This window comes from Thamnophis sirtalis, unplaced genomic scaffold (genome assembly GCF_051295495.1).
Source record: "Thamnophis sirtalis isolate CommonGarterSnake01/CBP01778 unplaced genomic scaffold, rThaSir2_p1.2 scaffold_15, whole genome shotgun sequence".
Lineage (NCBI taxonomy): Eukaryota > Metazoa > Chordata > Lepidosauria > Squamata > Natricidae > Thamnophis > Thamnophis sirtalis.
The window spans coordinates 41812299-41828752 of record NW_028261395.1 but is presented as its reverse complement, the minus strand read 5'-3'; the positions used below and the strand labels follow the sequence as shown (position 1 = coordinate 41828752).

The following is a 16454-nucleotide window of genomic DNA, read 5'->3' as shown; positions in this document are numbered from 1 at the left end:
CGTTGTATCAGGCATTCAAGGCCAGGCACCCTGAGAAAGAATGTGGATTACCCCAAAGCCTCTCAAGAGTTCTCAAAACATTTCACTGAGTTCTGATTAGCTGAAGATAGACTGGTCACTGGGGGGGTGGGGGGGGTGAGGGGAAACCTTTCTGTATCTTTTGAGCGCGGGGAAACCCAGATCTAGCCTGGCTTTTCTGCAGCGGAACCGTTCACTTCAACCAAATGGGAATCAAGGGTCTTTCTTTCCTAAGGGATCAGACCGGGGCAGACATGACACTCTGGTATGGATCCCAGATTATTTTCCTCAGGACTCCTTGGGACCCACTGCTTCCTTTTGCGCCCATCGTGTTGGGAAATGAAAGGTCCACAGAGATTCTGTTTCCTTTCCCCAAAAGACATCGTGCAGTTCAAAGGAAAACTACCGGCTCATAAGACACTCCCTTTTTTACTTTGTCCAAGCTCTTGTGGTCAAAGGAAAAAAGCAGGACTGGGAAAAGATCTTCCCCAAATGCGGAAATCTGAAGAAAATACATGCTCCAGCACTTATTTTGTTTTGAGGATTCCCCTTTGGCCCAGACATCTTCTCCAAGTGCAGGAAACAGGCAGGAAGGTGCCCAATGCTTTGGAAGGTTGTTTTGTGGCCTGCCAGCGGCCATGAAGCTGGCAGCAGATTCAGAAAGTGAGGAGGTTGGGGAGGAAGATGGGCCAGTCCTGGAGTCTGGGGAAGACTCTGATGAGGGCTCTATGTGTCAGAGGCAGAGAGGGGGCCAGAACCATCTGACAGTTATCAGCTGCTTCGGAGACAGATATCAGTGTGCATATGCGGCCAGTTGCCGGACGAAAGAAACAGCTAAGGAACATGGGTCAACTTGGGAGTAAAGCAACAGGTGGACGGTGAATGGCCCCTCCCAAAGGACATAAAAGAGGAGCGAAAGGGGAGTGGAGTTTGTAGGAGACAATTAGTTCATTCCTGCATCCTTGCCAAGTATTGTGGCGTCTGAAAGATATCGGCCTGGCCACTTTCCAAGCCTGATAAAGGTCAGTAGTTGTGAACTACTTTGAAAGACTGCAGGAGAGGAAAGATTTGGCTGGAGAGGAATTCACCGTAAATTAAATAAAAGGGGTTTATCGGGATGAGGACTCGGCTTCGTGCTGCTGCTGGGGAAGCCCAGGTCAGAACAGACTTGACGCTTCACAAGCTGGCAGCCACGAGATGCAACACCCACCTCTGTGAGTTTTCCAAAGGTACAAATGGAATTCGAATTGCAACGAGCGGAACAGAGAGAAGACAACCCACTCAGAGGCACGGTAACGGATTCGCCCCACCCCCGCCCTTCCCACTTACCGTTTTCGTTGTGTCGGTCCTGGACCAAATGTTGGTAAACGGAATCCGGGACTTCGGATTGGCGGTAGTACCACTTGACGTTCATGAGAAGGTGGTCCCGCTTGCTCTGGAAGAGAAGGAAGGAGAAATCTGTTACGGACGAGGGAGCGGCATCAGGGCATTTTCACCATGCAACGTTCAGTAGAGTTGCCAGGTAGGAGATTCAGCGGCTCTCCTGTCGGAGCTACGACTTAGGTAGTTCTGAAACTTATGACCGCAATCGGCCTGAAATTTCTCTTTTTAAATGAGACATTCGTTAAGTGAGCTTGGCCTCATTTTATAGCCTTTCTTGCCACGGTTGTTAAGTCAGTCGCTGCAGTGGATAAGTTACTAACCCAGTCATTCAGTGAATCTGGCTACTGCACTGACTTTGCTTGTTAAAAAGTCCCAAAAGGGGATCGCACACAACCGCAACCATTGTAACTGCCAGCTGTCCAAGCGTCCGGATGTGACTCATGTGCCCGTGGGGATGCTTGCCAAGGTCGTAACTCTGGAAAAAAAACAACGGCCTCAAAGTCCACTCGTTTCAGAGCCGTTGTAACTTCGACTGGTCACTAAACAAACTGTCGTAAGACGAGGACTACCTGGTTCTCACGAGGTGACTCTGAAGTGTTTTAGAACAGGGGTCTCCAATCTTGGCAACTTTAAGGCTTGTGGACTTCAACTCCCAGAATTCTGGGAGTTGAAGTCCACATGTTTTGCTGGCTGAGGAATTCTGGGAGTTGAAGTCCACAAGTCTTAAAGTTGCCAAAGTTGGAGACCCCTGCTTTAGAAGCCTAGCAATTTATTTACCATAAGTAATGCGTGGGGCTAATTCCACTCCTCTTTCCAAAATCCGAGTTGAATGAGTTGAATTAGCCCACGCTTACTATGGTAACTAAATTGCTAAGATCTCTCTTTCTTTTTTTGGAGGTGGGGGGAGGAAAGTACATGTAATGCTATAAAAATCCAGCCAGTGGCAGCATTGTGTCAGAGGAAAAAAAAATCTAGTTTTTTTTTTTTTTACTTTCTACAAACTGCTTGCAATGCTCTATGGCTGACATTAGTTTTTGTTTTTATTTTATCAAAAGGAGGTAGAAATGAGAAAAATACCCTCATATAGCAACAGGGCTGGGGGGAGGGGGGAAGGACCCATCTTCTGCTAGAAAGAATGGGTCAATGGAAGTAAATTGAGCTGATGGGTCATGAATCCAGGGACAGGAAGGTGTGTGTGTGTGTGTGTGTGTGTGTGTGTGTGTGTGTGTGTGTGTGAGAGAGAGAGAGAGAGAGAGAAACAGACAGAAATGAGAAAGAATGAGAGAGAGGGAGGAGAGAATGTGAGAGGGGGAGGAAGGGAGGGAGAGAGAGAAAGAATGAGAGAGAGAGAGAGAATGTGAGAGGGGTAGGTAGGAAGGGGAGAGGAAGAGACAGACAGAGACAGAGAAATGAGAAAGAATGAGAGAGAGGGAGGGAGGGAGGGAGAGAATGTGAGAGAGGGAGGGAGGGAGGGAAAGAGAGAGAGAAAGAATGAGAGAGGGAGGGAGAAAGAGAATGTGAGAGGGGGAGGGAGGTAGGAAGGGGAGAGGAAGAGACAGAGACAGAGAAATGAGAAAGAATGAGAGAGAGGGAGGGAGGGAGAGAATGTGAGAGGGGGAGGGAGGGAAAGAGAGAGAGAAAGAATGAGAGAGAGGGAGGGAGAGAGAGAGAGAATGTGAGAAGGGGGAGGGAGGGATTTGGACTGCAGAATAGAGATTGTGGGATGCTTTAATTCCCATAATGGATGACTGGCTGGAAAAACTGATGGAATTAGCAGAGATGGCTAAATCGACTGCCGTAATTAAGAATTACAGGCTTAACTTTGTTTCCACTTGGAAATCACTTCTGGACTTTGTGCTTGAGGTAGGGGGGAAAAACAGTAAAACTTGTAGATAGCTTTGTTGCGATAGAAATGGCTAACATACACTATTACGTCAATGTCAAAAGTGGAGAGGCTGTATGCTATTGCCTACTTCCACTGTGCCTAAAAGAATTAGAAGTCAATGCGCCTGAACCTCTACTTGCTCAGCCGGTCCAGGCCTGTGTTCGCTGCACAGATGCTCCAACACTGGAAGTTTTAAAGAATAGATTGGACGACCATTTGTCTGAAATGGTATAGCAATAGACACAGGATGACACAACCGTTCAGTTGAGGAACTGAGTCGGAACTGGGAAATACCTGGCGATAGGGGCGTGTCTTAAAGAGCTTATCGGACTCAGTTCAACCAATGAGAGAATGAGGCCAACCCATCCTGGATATTCTTCCCCTCACTATGGAGAATTATATACCGCTTCACAGTGCTTCCCAGCCCTCTCTAAGCGGTTTACAGAGTCAGCATCTCTTGCCCCCAACAATCTGGGTCCTCAGTTTACCCACCTCAGAAGGATGGAAGGCTGAGTCAACCTTCAGCCTGGTGAGATTCAAACTTCCAAACTGCTGGCAACCAGCAGTCAACAGAAGTAGCCTGCAATACTGCCCTCTAACCACTGCGCCACCGTGACTCTTAATAGGGTGTTTCCTGCCTAAGCAGGGGGTTGGACTAGAAGACCTCCAACGTCCCTTCCAACTCTGTTATTCTATAACCAGTTATTGGTACCTCCTCGCGTTCCCCTTTCCAGTTTAACCTGGTAATGTTTTTTTTAAAGACACAACACCCACTCCCACCCCATTTTTTCAAAGAAGAACAGCAAAGCAATATCTGGGCTGTTTCCACCAGATGCGCCGAAGAATGGGCCATATTAAATTTCCCCTGACAGATGATACAAATGCAAAACAAAAAACAAAAAATGCTGAGACATTTAATTTGTGTGCAACCTGCTCGGGGTTGATATCGGAAGTCCCTGGTCTTGCAAAATTGCAACTCCCTTGTTGCCGTGATAGCGTCTTTTGTTTACCATATTTTGTGGAGTATAAGATGCACCTTCCCCCCCCCCCCACAAAGAGGGTGAAAATTTGGGTGCGTCTTATAAACTGAATGTAGCCCCACCCACCCACCCACCAGCCTCCACCCCTTGGCCTTTGCCTCCCAGTAATTTAGCTCCTTATGGCAAACGGGGGAAATGGGGTTTGCGGGAGGCAACAATAGGCTATGGCAATCCCTGCAGCCTGAAACAGCTGATGATCGGGAGGCTGGCTTAAAGTGAAAGTGAAACTTGCTGTTTGCTGCAAGGAGGCAAATTGCTAGAAGGCAGATTTTTTCTTCTTCTCATCAGGCTAAACTGAAACAGGCTGTTTGCTGAAAGGAGGTAAGTCAATAACTATAAATGCCTATAGAATGTTCCAATTATTAGACTTATTTTTTAAAGACTGCTTCATTATTGTTCTAGACAACGTAACAAAATGAAGAAGCTTTTTAAAATAAATGCTTGATGTGAAGAGGCCCAGTGCTATTGTATCTTCTTTTAAATAGTGAAGAATAACTATACTTCCAGAAAACCACGTCAATTTTAACAGCATTTCTACAAGTATGGTCTGAAATGTAACACCACAAACAGTGTATATCTTCTGTATTATTTGCTGTTTGGTGCAAGGAGGCAAAGGCAGATTTTTCCCTCCTTGTTTTCCTCCCCCAAAACTAGGTGCATCTTATATTTGGAGTGTCTTATACTCTGAAAAATATGGTAATTTAAAAAGCTTCACGGGGGGGGGGGGAAAGCAGGGGAAGACTCCTCCTCCTCTCATCCAGGTATGGGGAGTAGAAAATAGGAAAGCAGGACTTACTAACCGGATCAATGCTGCGAAATATCATCTAAGCACTTGGTGAGAGGGGGTTTACGGAGGTTGCAAAGCCCCACCCCTGGACATGCATATGCTCACACCGCCATCGATCAGGGGAGAAACCCTTTTGTGGGTGCAGAAAAATTCAGGCAAAGTTAAACGGGCCTGATCCACACTCCTGTTTCTTTTTCGGGATTGGAAGGTGGGTGGCGTGCTAATTTTTCCTCCACCGAATGGCTTCGTCCATCGTTTCCATTTTAATCTTTAATAGCAGCTGCTCCTGGTGAGACAGCCGTTTCCTCATTTCCCGCTTCCAGGAAACTGGAATTCTGGACTTCTTCATCCAGGTTGCACTGCATTCGTCTTCTTTTAATCCCCCCATAATCATTTGTATCGGGGCAGAGTCTGGGCAACTGAACGGAACTCAGTGTTTACTGGCCGGATGCCTTTCGTGTCGCCAATGCAGAGTTGTATTCTGCAGATATATTCCCGTTGTGCCTCCACTAGGATCGACACTCACAGCCTCCTGACTGCGAGGCGAGAGCTCCACTTCTAGGTCACCGCACCAGGTTGCACTGCACTAATGGAAGGAAAAAGGTGCCCACTGCATATCAGGCAGAGTCCCTCCTCCGGTCTTGCAAGGACTCCATTAGAGACGCAGCTTCTTCATCGGTGTAAGTGAAACCTGGATTGAGAAGTCCAGAATTCCAGTTTTCAGGAAAATCCCAGTCAAACGCACTGTATTCCGGCTGCATCTTTGCACTGGAGGCCATTGGGCCACCCAATGCACAGAAACGGGGGATTCCCACGGCCTCAGGAATCTTGCACGTATCCCAGCTCAGCCTCGGATCTGAGGATCAATATTGCCAAGGGCTGAGGATGATGGGGACTGTGGAAACCGCTTCCGCCCGCCTGACACCCACTTGTTCTCCGCGGTCCGTGAATTCAAGAAATCCGCCTTCAAGTGCCATCTGGTCATAGCAGCCAGTTTCTTGCGTGACTAGCTCTCTTTTGCTGGTTTGGCCCCCTTTATCACCACAAAGATGAAGCAAGCACCCACAAAGCTGGCAGAGACATCTTTCCGGGGAAGCGCCGCCCCCCCCGCCCCCCCCGCCCCAAAGCTATTCTTAAGCCTCCCTTTGTTTTCGGAGGCTTCCTGCCACATAGCTGCACTTAAAAGATCTTAGAAAAACAACAACTGCTAAACACAGTTTTGCAACCACCTGGTGTGTTGTTGGGTGCCGGGTGCTTGCAACATGCCTGCCTATGTAAACATGAGGCGTGTACCCTGCTCAGGGGTATTTCTGAAGGAAGGAGAAGGTGTGTGTATGTGTGGGAGAGAGGGAGGGAGGGAGGGAGAGAGAGAGAGAGAGATTTTCTTTTCTTTCCTCTCCTCTCTCCTATCCTATCTCTTTTCTCTTCTCTCCTATCCATTCTTCTCTCCTCTCCTCTCCTCTTGCCTATCCTATCCTTTCTTCTTTTCTCTCCTATCCTATTCTCTCTCTTCTCTTCTATCCTATTTTCTGTTCTGTTCTCTCCTCTCCTATCTCTCTCCTCTCCTCTCTTCTATCCTATCCTCTCTTTTTCTCTTCTCTTCTCTCCTCTCCTCTATCCTCTCCTCCTCTTCTATCCTCTATTCTCTTCTCTCCTCTCCTCTTTTCTATCCCATTCTATTCTCTCTTTTTCTCTCCTCTATCCTATCCTATTCCCTCTTTTCTCTCCTCTCTCCTCTTCTCTCCTCCCCTTTATTCTCTTCTCTCCTCTCCTCTCCTATTCTCTCTCTCCTCTCCGTTTCAGGCACCTGGGTCAGGCAAGGCATCCAACATCCAATATATCAAAGAGTCGAGGTGGCGCAGTGGTTAAATGCAGCACTGCAGGCTACTTCAGCTGACTGCAGTTCTGCGGTTCAAATCTCACCGGCGCAGGGTTGACTCAGCCTTCCATCCTTCCGAGGTGGGTGAAATGAGGACCCGGATTGTTGTTGGGGGCAATATGCTGACTCTGTAAACCGCTTAGAGAGGGCTGAAAGCCCTATAAAGCGGTATATAAGTCTAACTGCTATTGCTATTGCTATATTTCTTAGCAGGATTCCCAAGATCACAGATCAAGAGCTATAAACCAGAATGGCTTTTTGGGATGGCTATTTTTTCCTCTTTTCCTGGCGTGTGTGTGTGTGTGTGTGTGTGTGTGTGTGTGTGTGTGTGTGAGAGAGAGAGAGAGAGAGAGAGAGAGAGAGAGAGAGAGAGAGAGAGACAGACAGACAGACAGACAGACCATCCCCTTCCCTGCCTCATTTCCTCTCTCCTCCTTTCAGCGCCATGGCCGGCAACCAACCGCTGCTTGCTTGCGTGGGAAAACAGCAGCGTACGGAAGGGTCACGCCTTGCTAATCAGAGGTGAGCATCCTACAGGAGGCGGAATTACACGGAGGAGTAGGTTAGGCAGCCAAATGCAGAGAGAGAGGGGGGGGAGGGAGGGAGGGAGGGAGAGGAAGAAAATGAGCAAAGCCATGACAGCTGAGGCCATCCAGATGAAAGATTTATAATAGAATTTCACCGCAGGCTGGTTGAGGAAGCTTTCATCTTGGAGGTGTGAAATCGTTCAACCTGGGGTTGCCAGGAGCCAAAAGAAAAGGGTCAGCCTGGGAAGTGGGAGATGGCGCCATTTCCGAAACGGGAGTGAAGGATACTGGCCTGGCTTAGGAGGCCGTGGGGCTCAAAGGAATTTCCTGGACCACAAGCCCAGCCCAGGGGGGCGGGGGGGGGGGGGTTGTGGAGGCTGCTCTCGAAGGCTTCAGAGGTTGAAAGAAGGAAAGAGGAAAGTATTAAGGTCAGCTGGATGGCGTGCACAGTTTTTTGGCCATTTTTCAGGCTCTTTTCCTGAAACAACCCAAAAATGCCCCCCCAAAAGGCTTAAAATCAGCCCGAAAATGGCCTGGGTTTTAGGCATTTTTTGGACCATTTTCAGGCTGTTTTCTGGCACTCTGTTGCCTGCAAAGACATGCATGCTGGAACCCAGAAGGGCAAGCTGGTGACGCTGCATGTGCCCACAGAAGCAGACTCCTTTTATTAATTGACTGTGGCTTCTGCCCATTCACATCCAGCGAAGTCTTTCAAGGGAGGATTTACAGTCACAGACCTTATCTGGCTTGGAGAGCTGCCAGGCCGATCTCTGCAAAACTTGGCCAGGAGTCTCGGAGAGTCAGGAACCAATTAAGCAAACTAATGATCTCCTGCTAACTCCACTCCCCTGTTGCTCCTCTTTTATCTCCTCTGGGAGGGGCCATACACTATCCACCTATGGCTTTCCTCCCAAATCAACCCTTGTTCTTTAGATATTCTCTTCTCCTGGCAACTCTGCACATGCACACATCGGGAACAGGCTCCAGCTGTTCTTCTGCCTCACTGATGTCTGACTCCAAAGGCAGTTGATAACTGGCATACGGCTCTGCCCCCCTTTCTGCCTCCAACACAGAGCCCTCGTCCGAGCCTTCTCCAGACTCCAGGACTGGCCCATCCCCAACCTGCTCGCTGTCCAGCTCCGCTGGCGGGCCACAACAGTAAGTTGAGGACAACCTGTATTTGGAGAGGGGAATTACTGGTATGGATGAGACCTGCGCAGAACATACAGGCAGGAAGGGGGATGGAGAAACACAGTGCACAACACCAAACTTCCCGCACACCCCAATCTGGATTAGATCTGCTGTGGCATGTGGCCAAACCCCAAAAGATGAACCGAACAGCCGTGATCCATTTCCAAAGACCAGGGAAAGCCTCTCCCCCCCCCCCGTTTTTCCCGGAGGGCTTGCTCATGGTCCCAGGTGGGAGGGTCAACGCACCTCCTGCATTCAGATGTAAACTTCATCCTTGTGGCTGGAGGTTGGCGATGGATGGAGGCATTGGGGGGGGGGGGCAGGAGAGATGCAGACTTAACAGCTTTGTCAGCCATGCCCCAAAGGGCAGGGAGATAGGCATCTCTGAATCAGCCAGGATAGATGGCCCAAAAGGGGGAGAGAGAAAAAAAATAATGCTTATCCTGCCATAATCTTCATTTTTTAAAAGGAAGGGGGGGGGGGGAAGGCTAACAGCCATTCTGGTGATCTGAAAAAATACACACTGTGTGTGTGTGTGTGTGTGTGTATGTATGTTCCCAAAGGGGTGCACAATGCAAGCAAGGACAGGTTTGAATAGAAGCAGCCTGGCTCAACGTATCCCCCTTTTTCTTCTTCTCCCCCCCCCCAACAGCCCCACTGACAAGCCCCCACAACAGGGGGTAAATGCCAGATAATGAAACAGGGGAAAGAAAAGCTCTATTTAATAATTTAGCCCCTGTCAAGGAGTTGGGTATTGATTCCTGTTTCCAGCACAGGGAGAGAATGTTATCTCCAGCCTTACAGCCCCCGAGATGGAGGACATCACTGTGAATTTAATCACCGGGAGGGGCTCCAGCCAGGCCTTTCTTAAAACTGACACCTCCGATTCTTTGTTGGATGCTGCCTGGCCCTTTTGATGCTATCCCCTCTCTGTGTGTGTTTAAATTAAAATATCAAGCTATTCGTTGTTTTTTGTTTAAAAAAAACACAACCCCAGCTATCAATTCTCATTTGCCAACAAACCATTAAAAGGGCCGATCTCACATCGGGATGCCACCCTTCATCAAATGGCCAGACCCCCTCCCCCCTCCCCTGGGTAGAGTTCAAACTAACTACAGAGTGATCCTCAACTTATGATGACAATTGAGCCCCATGTTTATGCTGCTAAGTGAGACATTTGTTGGGTGGGTTTGTTAAGTGAATTGCAAGGGGGAGGGGAGGAGAGGAAGAAAGAAAAAGAGGGGGGAGGAGAAAGGGAAAGTAGGAAGGAAGGAAGAAGAGAGACAAGGGAGGGAGGGAGGGAGGGAGGAAGAAGAAAGGGAAGGAAGGAAGGGGGAGGAAGGAGAAAGGGAAAGAAGGAAGGAAGGAAGAAGAAAGACAAGGAAGGGAGGAGAAAGGGAAAGAAGGAAGGAAGGAAGAAGAGAAACAAGGGAGGGAGGGAGGGAGGAAGAAGAAAGGGAAGGAAGGGATGGAGGGGGGAGGAAGGAGAAAGGGAAAGAAGAAAGAAAGGAAGAAGAGAGACAAGGAAGGGAGGGAGGGAGGAGAAAGGGAAAGAAGGAAGAAAGAAGAGAGGCAAGGGAGGGAGGGAGGGAGGGAGGGAGGAAGAAGAAAGGGAAGGAAGGAAGGGAGGGGGAGGAAGGAGAAAGGGAAAGAAAGAAGGAAGGAAGAAGAGAGACAAGGGAGGGAGGGAGGAGAAAGGGAAGGAAGAGAGAGAGGGAGGAAGGAAGAAGAGAGACAAGGGAGGGAGGGAGGAGAAAGGGAAGGAAGGAAGAGAGGGAGGGAGGAAGGATGAAGAAAGGGAAGGAAGGGAGGGATTGGGGAGGAAGGAGAAAGTGAAAGAAGGAAGAAGAGAGACAAGGGAGGGAGGGAGGAGAAAGGGAAAGAAGGAAGGAAGGAAGGAAGAAAGAAAGAAGAGAGACAAGGGAGGGAGGGAGGAGAAAGGAAAAGAAGGAAGGAAGGAAGAAAGGAGAGACAAGGAAGGGAAGGAGGAAGGAAGGAAGGAAGGAGAAAGGAAAGAGAGGGAGGGAGGGAAGGAAGAAAGGAGAGGAATATAGAGAGCTAATCCTGATCTCCAGGTAATCTGATTATCATTCCATCTACATTTAATACAGGTCTGCGAAACAGCTTGTAGGAAGGAAAGAAGGAAGGAATGGAGGGAGGGGAGAGAGAGACAGAAAGAGAGAGAGGGAGAGGGAGAAAGACAGGGACTCCTACCCATGTGGACACTGGGGGTTGTATGATGCCCTATTAACACATCAGGTTCATGAAAGCACCAAGCACCCGGAAGAAAGGATGGTGGGCACCGTGTGCGAGATGGATCAACAGGCCCAAGGACTTCGCGTGCCTCGAAAGCAGTCCGCAAAAACTGCCAGAGGCATAGTTTTGCAAAAGAGGCATGCAGTCTCTTGCCAGCCAGAGGGGAGGTTCAGAGACTCCACGGGCAACGGCAGGACTTCAAAGCTTGTTTGGCTTGTTGGCCAAAGAGGGGCACTTCCCTGCCTCCTCTGGGGAGGTGAGCCTGCCTGGCTGTTCATTTCACACCCGACCAAAGCTCTGGAGAAGTTCACACCAGAGTCCAAGGGGCAAAAAGTATGTCTAGAATGGACAAACTCAGACAAATGGAAGAGCCCAAACATCAAAGATAGCAGAGAGGCAGGTGAAACGTGGCGTGTGTATGTGCGTGTAAGGCACACGCATGTCAGGCTGGCGTTTGCACCTATTTGGGCAAAGAGCAGTCCTGGGCCCATCTGACATCCTGAAACCCAACCCAACCCCTGTCGAATGTCCAGGCCTCCCATGGGCAGAGTTCACGCTTACTACTTCATTGCTTCGTGCCTCTTTCGCAGGAATCTTCCCAGACTGGCAGATTCACCTGGGAAAGACCAGGTGAGACTCAAAGGCATTTGAGGAGGTGAGTCAGACCTTTGCTCTCTTGTGTTTATGTCAGCGGTCACCAACTGGGGGTCCGTGAGAAAATTTTGGGGGTCTGCGGAAAAAATATTTGCATTTTTTACATCGCACTAAATCGGGGCTCCTCAAACTACGGCCCCTGGGACAGATACGTGCAATGAACGCTTGTGTTGCTGCAGAGAGTCTCCCCCTTCGGGGTCTTTTTGTGGGGGTCGGAGGGGGGGCAGAAATCCCAACTTGGTGTCTATCACAGCCTCCTGGTGGGGGGCTTTGGGCAAAGGCTGGAGGGGAGTGTTACTGGTTGCAAAGAGCTGGAGGGTCTTGTTCCAGTGGGGCTGCATCATGGCCTGGAACTGGCTGACCATCTCAGCCTGCTGAGCCTCCAGGCGCCCGGGGCCTTGCACTCCCGCAGGTCTTCCCTCTGCTTGGAGAGCCTATGCTCCTAGTCCTCAGTGAGGTGCTTCTGCTGAGCCTCCTTCTCGGCCAGATCCAATTTGAACTGAGCTCTTTTGCCAACTCTTTCTCCTGGTGGCTGCTTAGCTCCAGCAACTGCTTCCTGTTGGGGCCCTAAGGAGCCTGGGCAGTTTTTTCCTGTTGAGGCCCTAAGGAGCCTGGCCGGGAAGGTGAGGGGTGGCTGGGAGGGGCGAGTAGAGGCCAGAGAGGCGCCCTTTGATGTGAGTGACATCGAGTTGGCCACACCCATCCAGTCACATGACCACCTAGCCACTGCCATTCATTAGGCAGATCATATTAGTTAGTCTGCCGGATTTAAAATTATGAATTTAGTGGTCCTTGAGGTCCAAAAGGTTGGAGACCCCTGGTTTATGTAATGAGTCCAGGCTAATTTCCCCGTTTGATTCCTCCTCCCTCCTGGGAGGGCTTTTCTCCAACAGTTTCCCACCCCCCTTTTCCGCGGCTTTCGGTTCTTGGAGGGAAGTTAGGGGACATTCTGCCTCTCTCAGCTCCGAGCCCTCGTAATTGGGTTTCCCGTGGCCCACCAATCGAATCCGCCTTCAGTTCGCTGCGGGGATTAAGTTAAAAGGAGCAGATGGCGACGCAGGGAGTTGCTTTCAAAGCGAATATTCCGCGGAACATCCCCACGGAGCCCCAGACGCGCCAAAAGGCAAGCAGCTAACAAGGCAGAAGGGAGGAAAAGGCCAACGGGTAGGTCGGCTTTAAGGAACAGGGCAGAGGGGGGTAGGTGGGAGGGGAGACACCGGTCCCCAATGCTGGCTTTTGGACTAGACCAGCTTGCGAGGAAGCTAATATTTGCAGAATTATTCGCTGGAGGAAACGTAAGGCAACGTGCCACCTCTTGCCATTACAATGCGCCTGTCAGGCCTGCAATTATATTCCTTTTAGAATTTTGGCCTGCCACACTTTCTCTTACTTCATTATGTTGTGTTCATTAGTATAGTTGATGGGAGGGGGAATAGAAGGAGTAGGATTGTGGAATGTATTGTTTTCATTCTTTACTAGAAGCTCAAGGTCATCTTTTGTCTCCGTACTTTTACACCTGACCGGAAGCAGCTGGGTGTGGATGCCAGCGTGGAAGAAGAAGATTGGACCATGTGATGGATTGTGGGTGTGGGGACAAGATCATGAACTTTTAACTGGGTGGGATTCTGATGTCATTTCCAGTATTGGGATTAACACAGATGCGCTAAGATGTCTGCTTTATTAAATTGGAACTTTAAGGATAGTTTTGCCTTTGATTCTGATTTAATTCTACATGACACTTGGAACGCTGACAGCAGCTTCCAATGGAAAATTCGACAAGCACGGAGATCTTTTGCAACCACAGCAGGGGTGGGTTGCTAACTGTTTCACTACTCATGCATGCGTGCAACACTTCTGCATCTGGGAGGGTGGGCGGAGCCTCCCGCCGCCGCCACTACTGGTTCGGCCGAACCGGCAGCAACTGATCTACAGGATGCCTCCCCCCCACCCTCAGGCTCAGATGGCTATTTTGGCTCTAAAGGCGTTAAAGTTGAGCCGTGGTGGAGCAGTGGTGAGAGTGCAGTACTGCAGGCTACTTCTGCTGCCTGCCAGCTTCCTGCAATGTGGCAGTTCGAATCTTACCAGGCTCCAGGTTGACTCAGCCTTCCATCCTTCCGTGGTGAATAAAATGAGGAGCCAGATTGTTGGGGACAAAAGGCTGACTCTGTCAACCGCCTAGAGAGGGCTGTAAATGCACTGTGAAGTGATATATATCCTATTACTATCTTCCTTCCTTCCTTCCTTCCTTCCTTCCTTCCTTCCTTCCTTCCTTCCTTCCTTCCTTCCTTCCTTCCTTCCTTCCTTCCTTCCTTCCTTCCTTCCTGTTAGAATGCAGTATTGCAGGCTAACTGCCCACTGCCAGCGGTTCAAATCCCAGCAGGCTCAAGGTCGATTCAGCCTTCCATCATTCTGAGGTGGGTAAAATGAGGACCCAGATTGTTGGGGGCAAAAGGCTGACTCTGTAAACCACTTAGAGATGGATATAAAGCTCTATAAAGCAGTATATAAGTCTAAGGGCTATTGTTATCTATCTATCTATCTTCCTCCCTCCCTTCCTCACGGTGGTTAGAATGCAGTATTGCACACTAACTCTGCCTGCTGCCATCAGTTCGATCCTGACTGACTGGCTCAAGGTTGATTCAGCCTTCCAACCTTCCGAAGTCGGTAAAACGAGGTCCCAGATTGTTGGGGGCAAGAGGCTGACTCTGTCAACCGCTTAGAGAGGGCTGTAAAAGCCCTGTGAAGCTGTATATAAGTCTTAAGTGCCATTGCTAGTGTTATTAAAAGTTCCTATTAGGCCCCGATGCAGCTGGACTGCACTTCTAAGCATCCCAGCACAAGTGGGGCATTCACAGAGGGGGTGGGGAGGATTAAAATGCTCCCTTCATTAACGAAATCTAACGAGGGCGAAGGGAAAGCCTCTGATCTTTCTTCAATTGGACTGAGTGTGAAAGAGTCGGAGTGTGTGTGTGTGTTGTGTGAGCGCGCACACACAACAAACCTCCATACACAACACATAAATCTCCGGGCGACGATCACCACCCGTGCCAGGAGAATCCACATTGAAATTCAGTCCTTGTGAGCGGGGTGTCTGAGCCACATTGTTCAGCGTTCCTCCGTGCCCGCATCTCAAAAACCCGAGTGTTGGGGAATACAGGAGTGAGTGAGTGAATGAGTGAGTGAGTGAGTGAGTGTGTGTGTGAATGTGTGTGTGTAAACGGATCCTGGCTCAAACAAGAGCATCTTGTTCCCGTCACAAAGAGTTCCCTTCACAGGTGCAACTCTATGAAGGTACCCCCAGGAACCAAAGCCGCACTTTGGGTACCATTAATAGAGGAAAATCAAAACAAGGAGCAGGGCTTGCGATGGGGGGGGGGGGACGGGGACCAATTTGTTTTCTTGTAGTCCCATCGAGAAAGAAAATGAAACTTCAGAACAGCCATTTCCAGGGGGAGATTTACCTCTTGGGGAGGGGGGGGGGCTTCTGTAGTGAGCCCCAAGCATAAATCAACCCCAAAGATATAAATGGGTCTGGGATAACTTTCTTAGGCAGGGGTGGCCAACCATTGGGACCTCAAGGACCACTACCTTATAATTTTAAATCCAGCGCACCACTAATACGATCTGCCTAATGACTGGCTGGGTGGGCGTGGTTCGGCGGTCATGTGACTAGGTGGGCCAACTCGATGTCACTCACATCTACTCGCCCCTCCCCTCCCAGCCACTCCTCACCTGCCCGCCCAGGCTCCTCAGGGCCTCCACAGGGTGCTGGAGCTAAGCAGCCACCAGGAGAAAGAGTTGGCAAAAGAGCTCAGTTCAAATTGGATCTGACCGAGGAGGAGGCTCAGCAGAAGCACCTCAATGAGGACTAGGAGCATAGGCTTTCCAAGCAGAGGGAAGACCTGAGGGAGTTCAAGGCCAGGTTACCGGCGCCTGGAGGCTCAGCGGGCTGAGATGGTCAACCAGTTCCAGGCCATGATGCAGCCCCACTGGAACGAGGCCCTCCGGCTCTTCGCCACCAGCGGCTCTTCCCTCCAGCCTTCGCCCAAAGCCCCCCACCAGGAGGCTGAAGCAGACCCCAAGTCAGAATTTCTGCCCTCCTCCGACCCCCACAAAAAGACCCCGCAAAAGGGGGGAGACTCTCTGCAGCAACACAAGCGTCCATTGCACGTATCCATCCCGGGGGCCGTAGTTTGAGGACCCCTGATTTAGCGCAATATAAAAAATGCAAATTATTTTTTTCTGTGGACCAAAATTTTCTCATGGACCCCCAGTTACTGACCGCTGCTCTTAGGCATGCTATTAGCAAGGAGGAGATCTTGTGGTCCAGGAGCCAGCGGTCGACCGATTGCCCTCAACCATCCGGGCCTTCATTTTACCCACCTCGGAAGGACGGAAGGCTGAGTCAACTGTAAGTCTCGTGCCAAATTGCAGGCAGCCAGCAGAAGTAGCCTGCAGTAATGCACTTTGACCACTGCGCCACCTCGGCTCAAAATAAATATGCACCTAACAGTAGCGAAACACACATGGTGCTCGGCTTCCCACACTGTTGGGCAGACAGTGCAATGCATCCGAGCAAAGCGGAGAACAGATTTTTGGGGTCTGTGTTACCGCTAATATCCTGAGCCACTGTGACTGCACAGTGGGCACTTTGGCTCCAAGCAGGTAGCTTCTGGAACGTAATTCACGCTTTTCGCAGAAGCGATTTTCTCCTCACCTGCTCAGGTGGCAAAAGTGGGGCAAGGCCAGCAGCCTAAAAAACGTGGACAGGGATTATTTTTTTTAAAATAATACTTTAATGATATTTTTGTAAGTGCAGCTGGGGCCATGATAC

At 49.8% G+C, this 16454-nt stretch overlaps 1 protein-coding gene and 1 long non-coding RNA gene across 6 annotated transcripts in view; one reads left to right on the top strand and one right to left on the bottom strand.

Moving 5' to 3' along the window:
- RERE (arginine-glutamic acid dipeptide repeats) overlaps window positions 1–16454 on the bottom strand; it is a 275789-nt gene that overhangs the window by 116154 nt on the left and 143181 nt on the right. For all 5 annotated transcript variants that reach the window (XM_087702075.1, XM_087702078.1, XM_087702077.1 and 2 more), the window contains exon 4: window positions 1348–1453. In XM_087702075.1, the coding sequence (XP_087558201.1) occupies window positions 1348–1453 (106 nt within the window). The remainder of the gene's footprint in view (window positions 1–1347; window positions 1454–16454) is intronic.
- LOC148042587 (uncharacterized) lies at window positions 7413–13772 on the top strand. The gene is made up of 4 exons (XR_015695117.1): window positions 7413–7514; window positions 11557–11621; window positions 12514–12784; window positions 13100–13772. It is a non-coding gene; the product is annotated as an uncharacterized LOC148042587 (long non-coding RNA).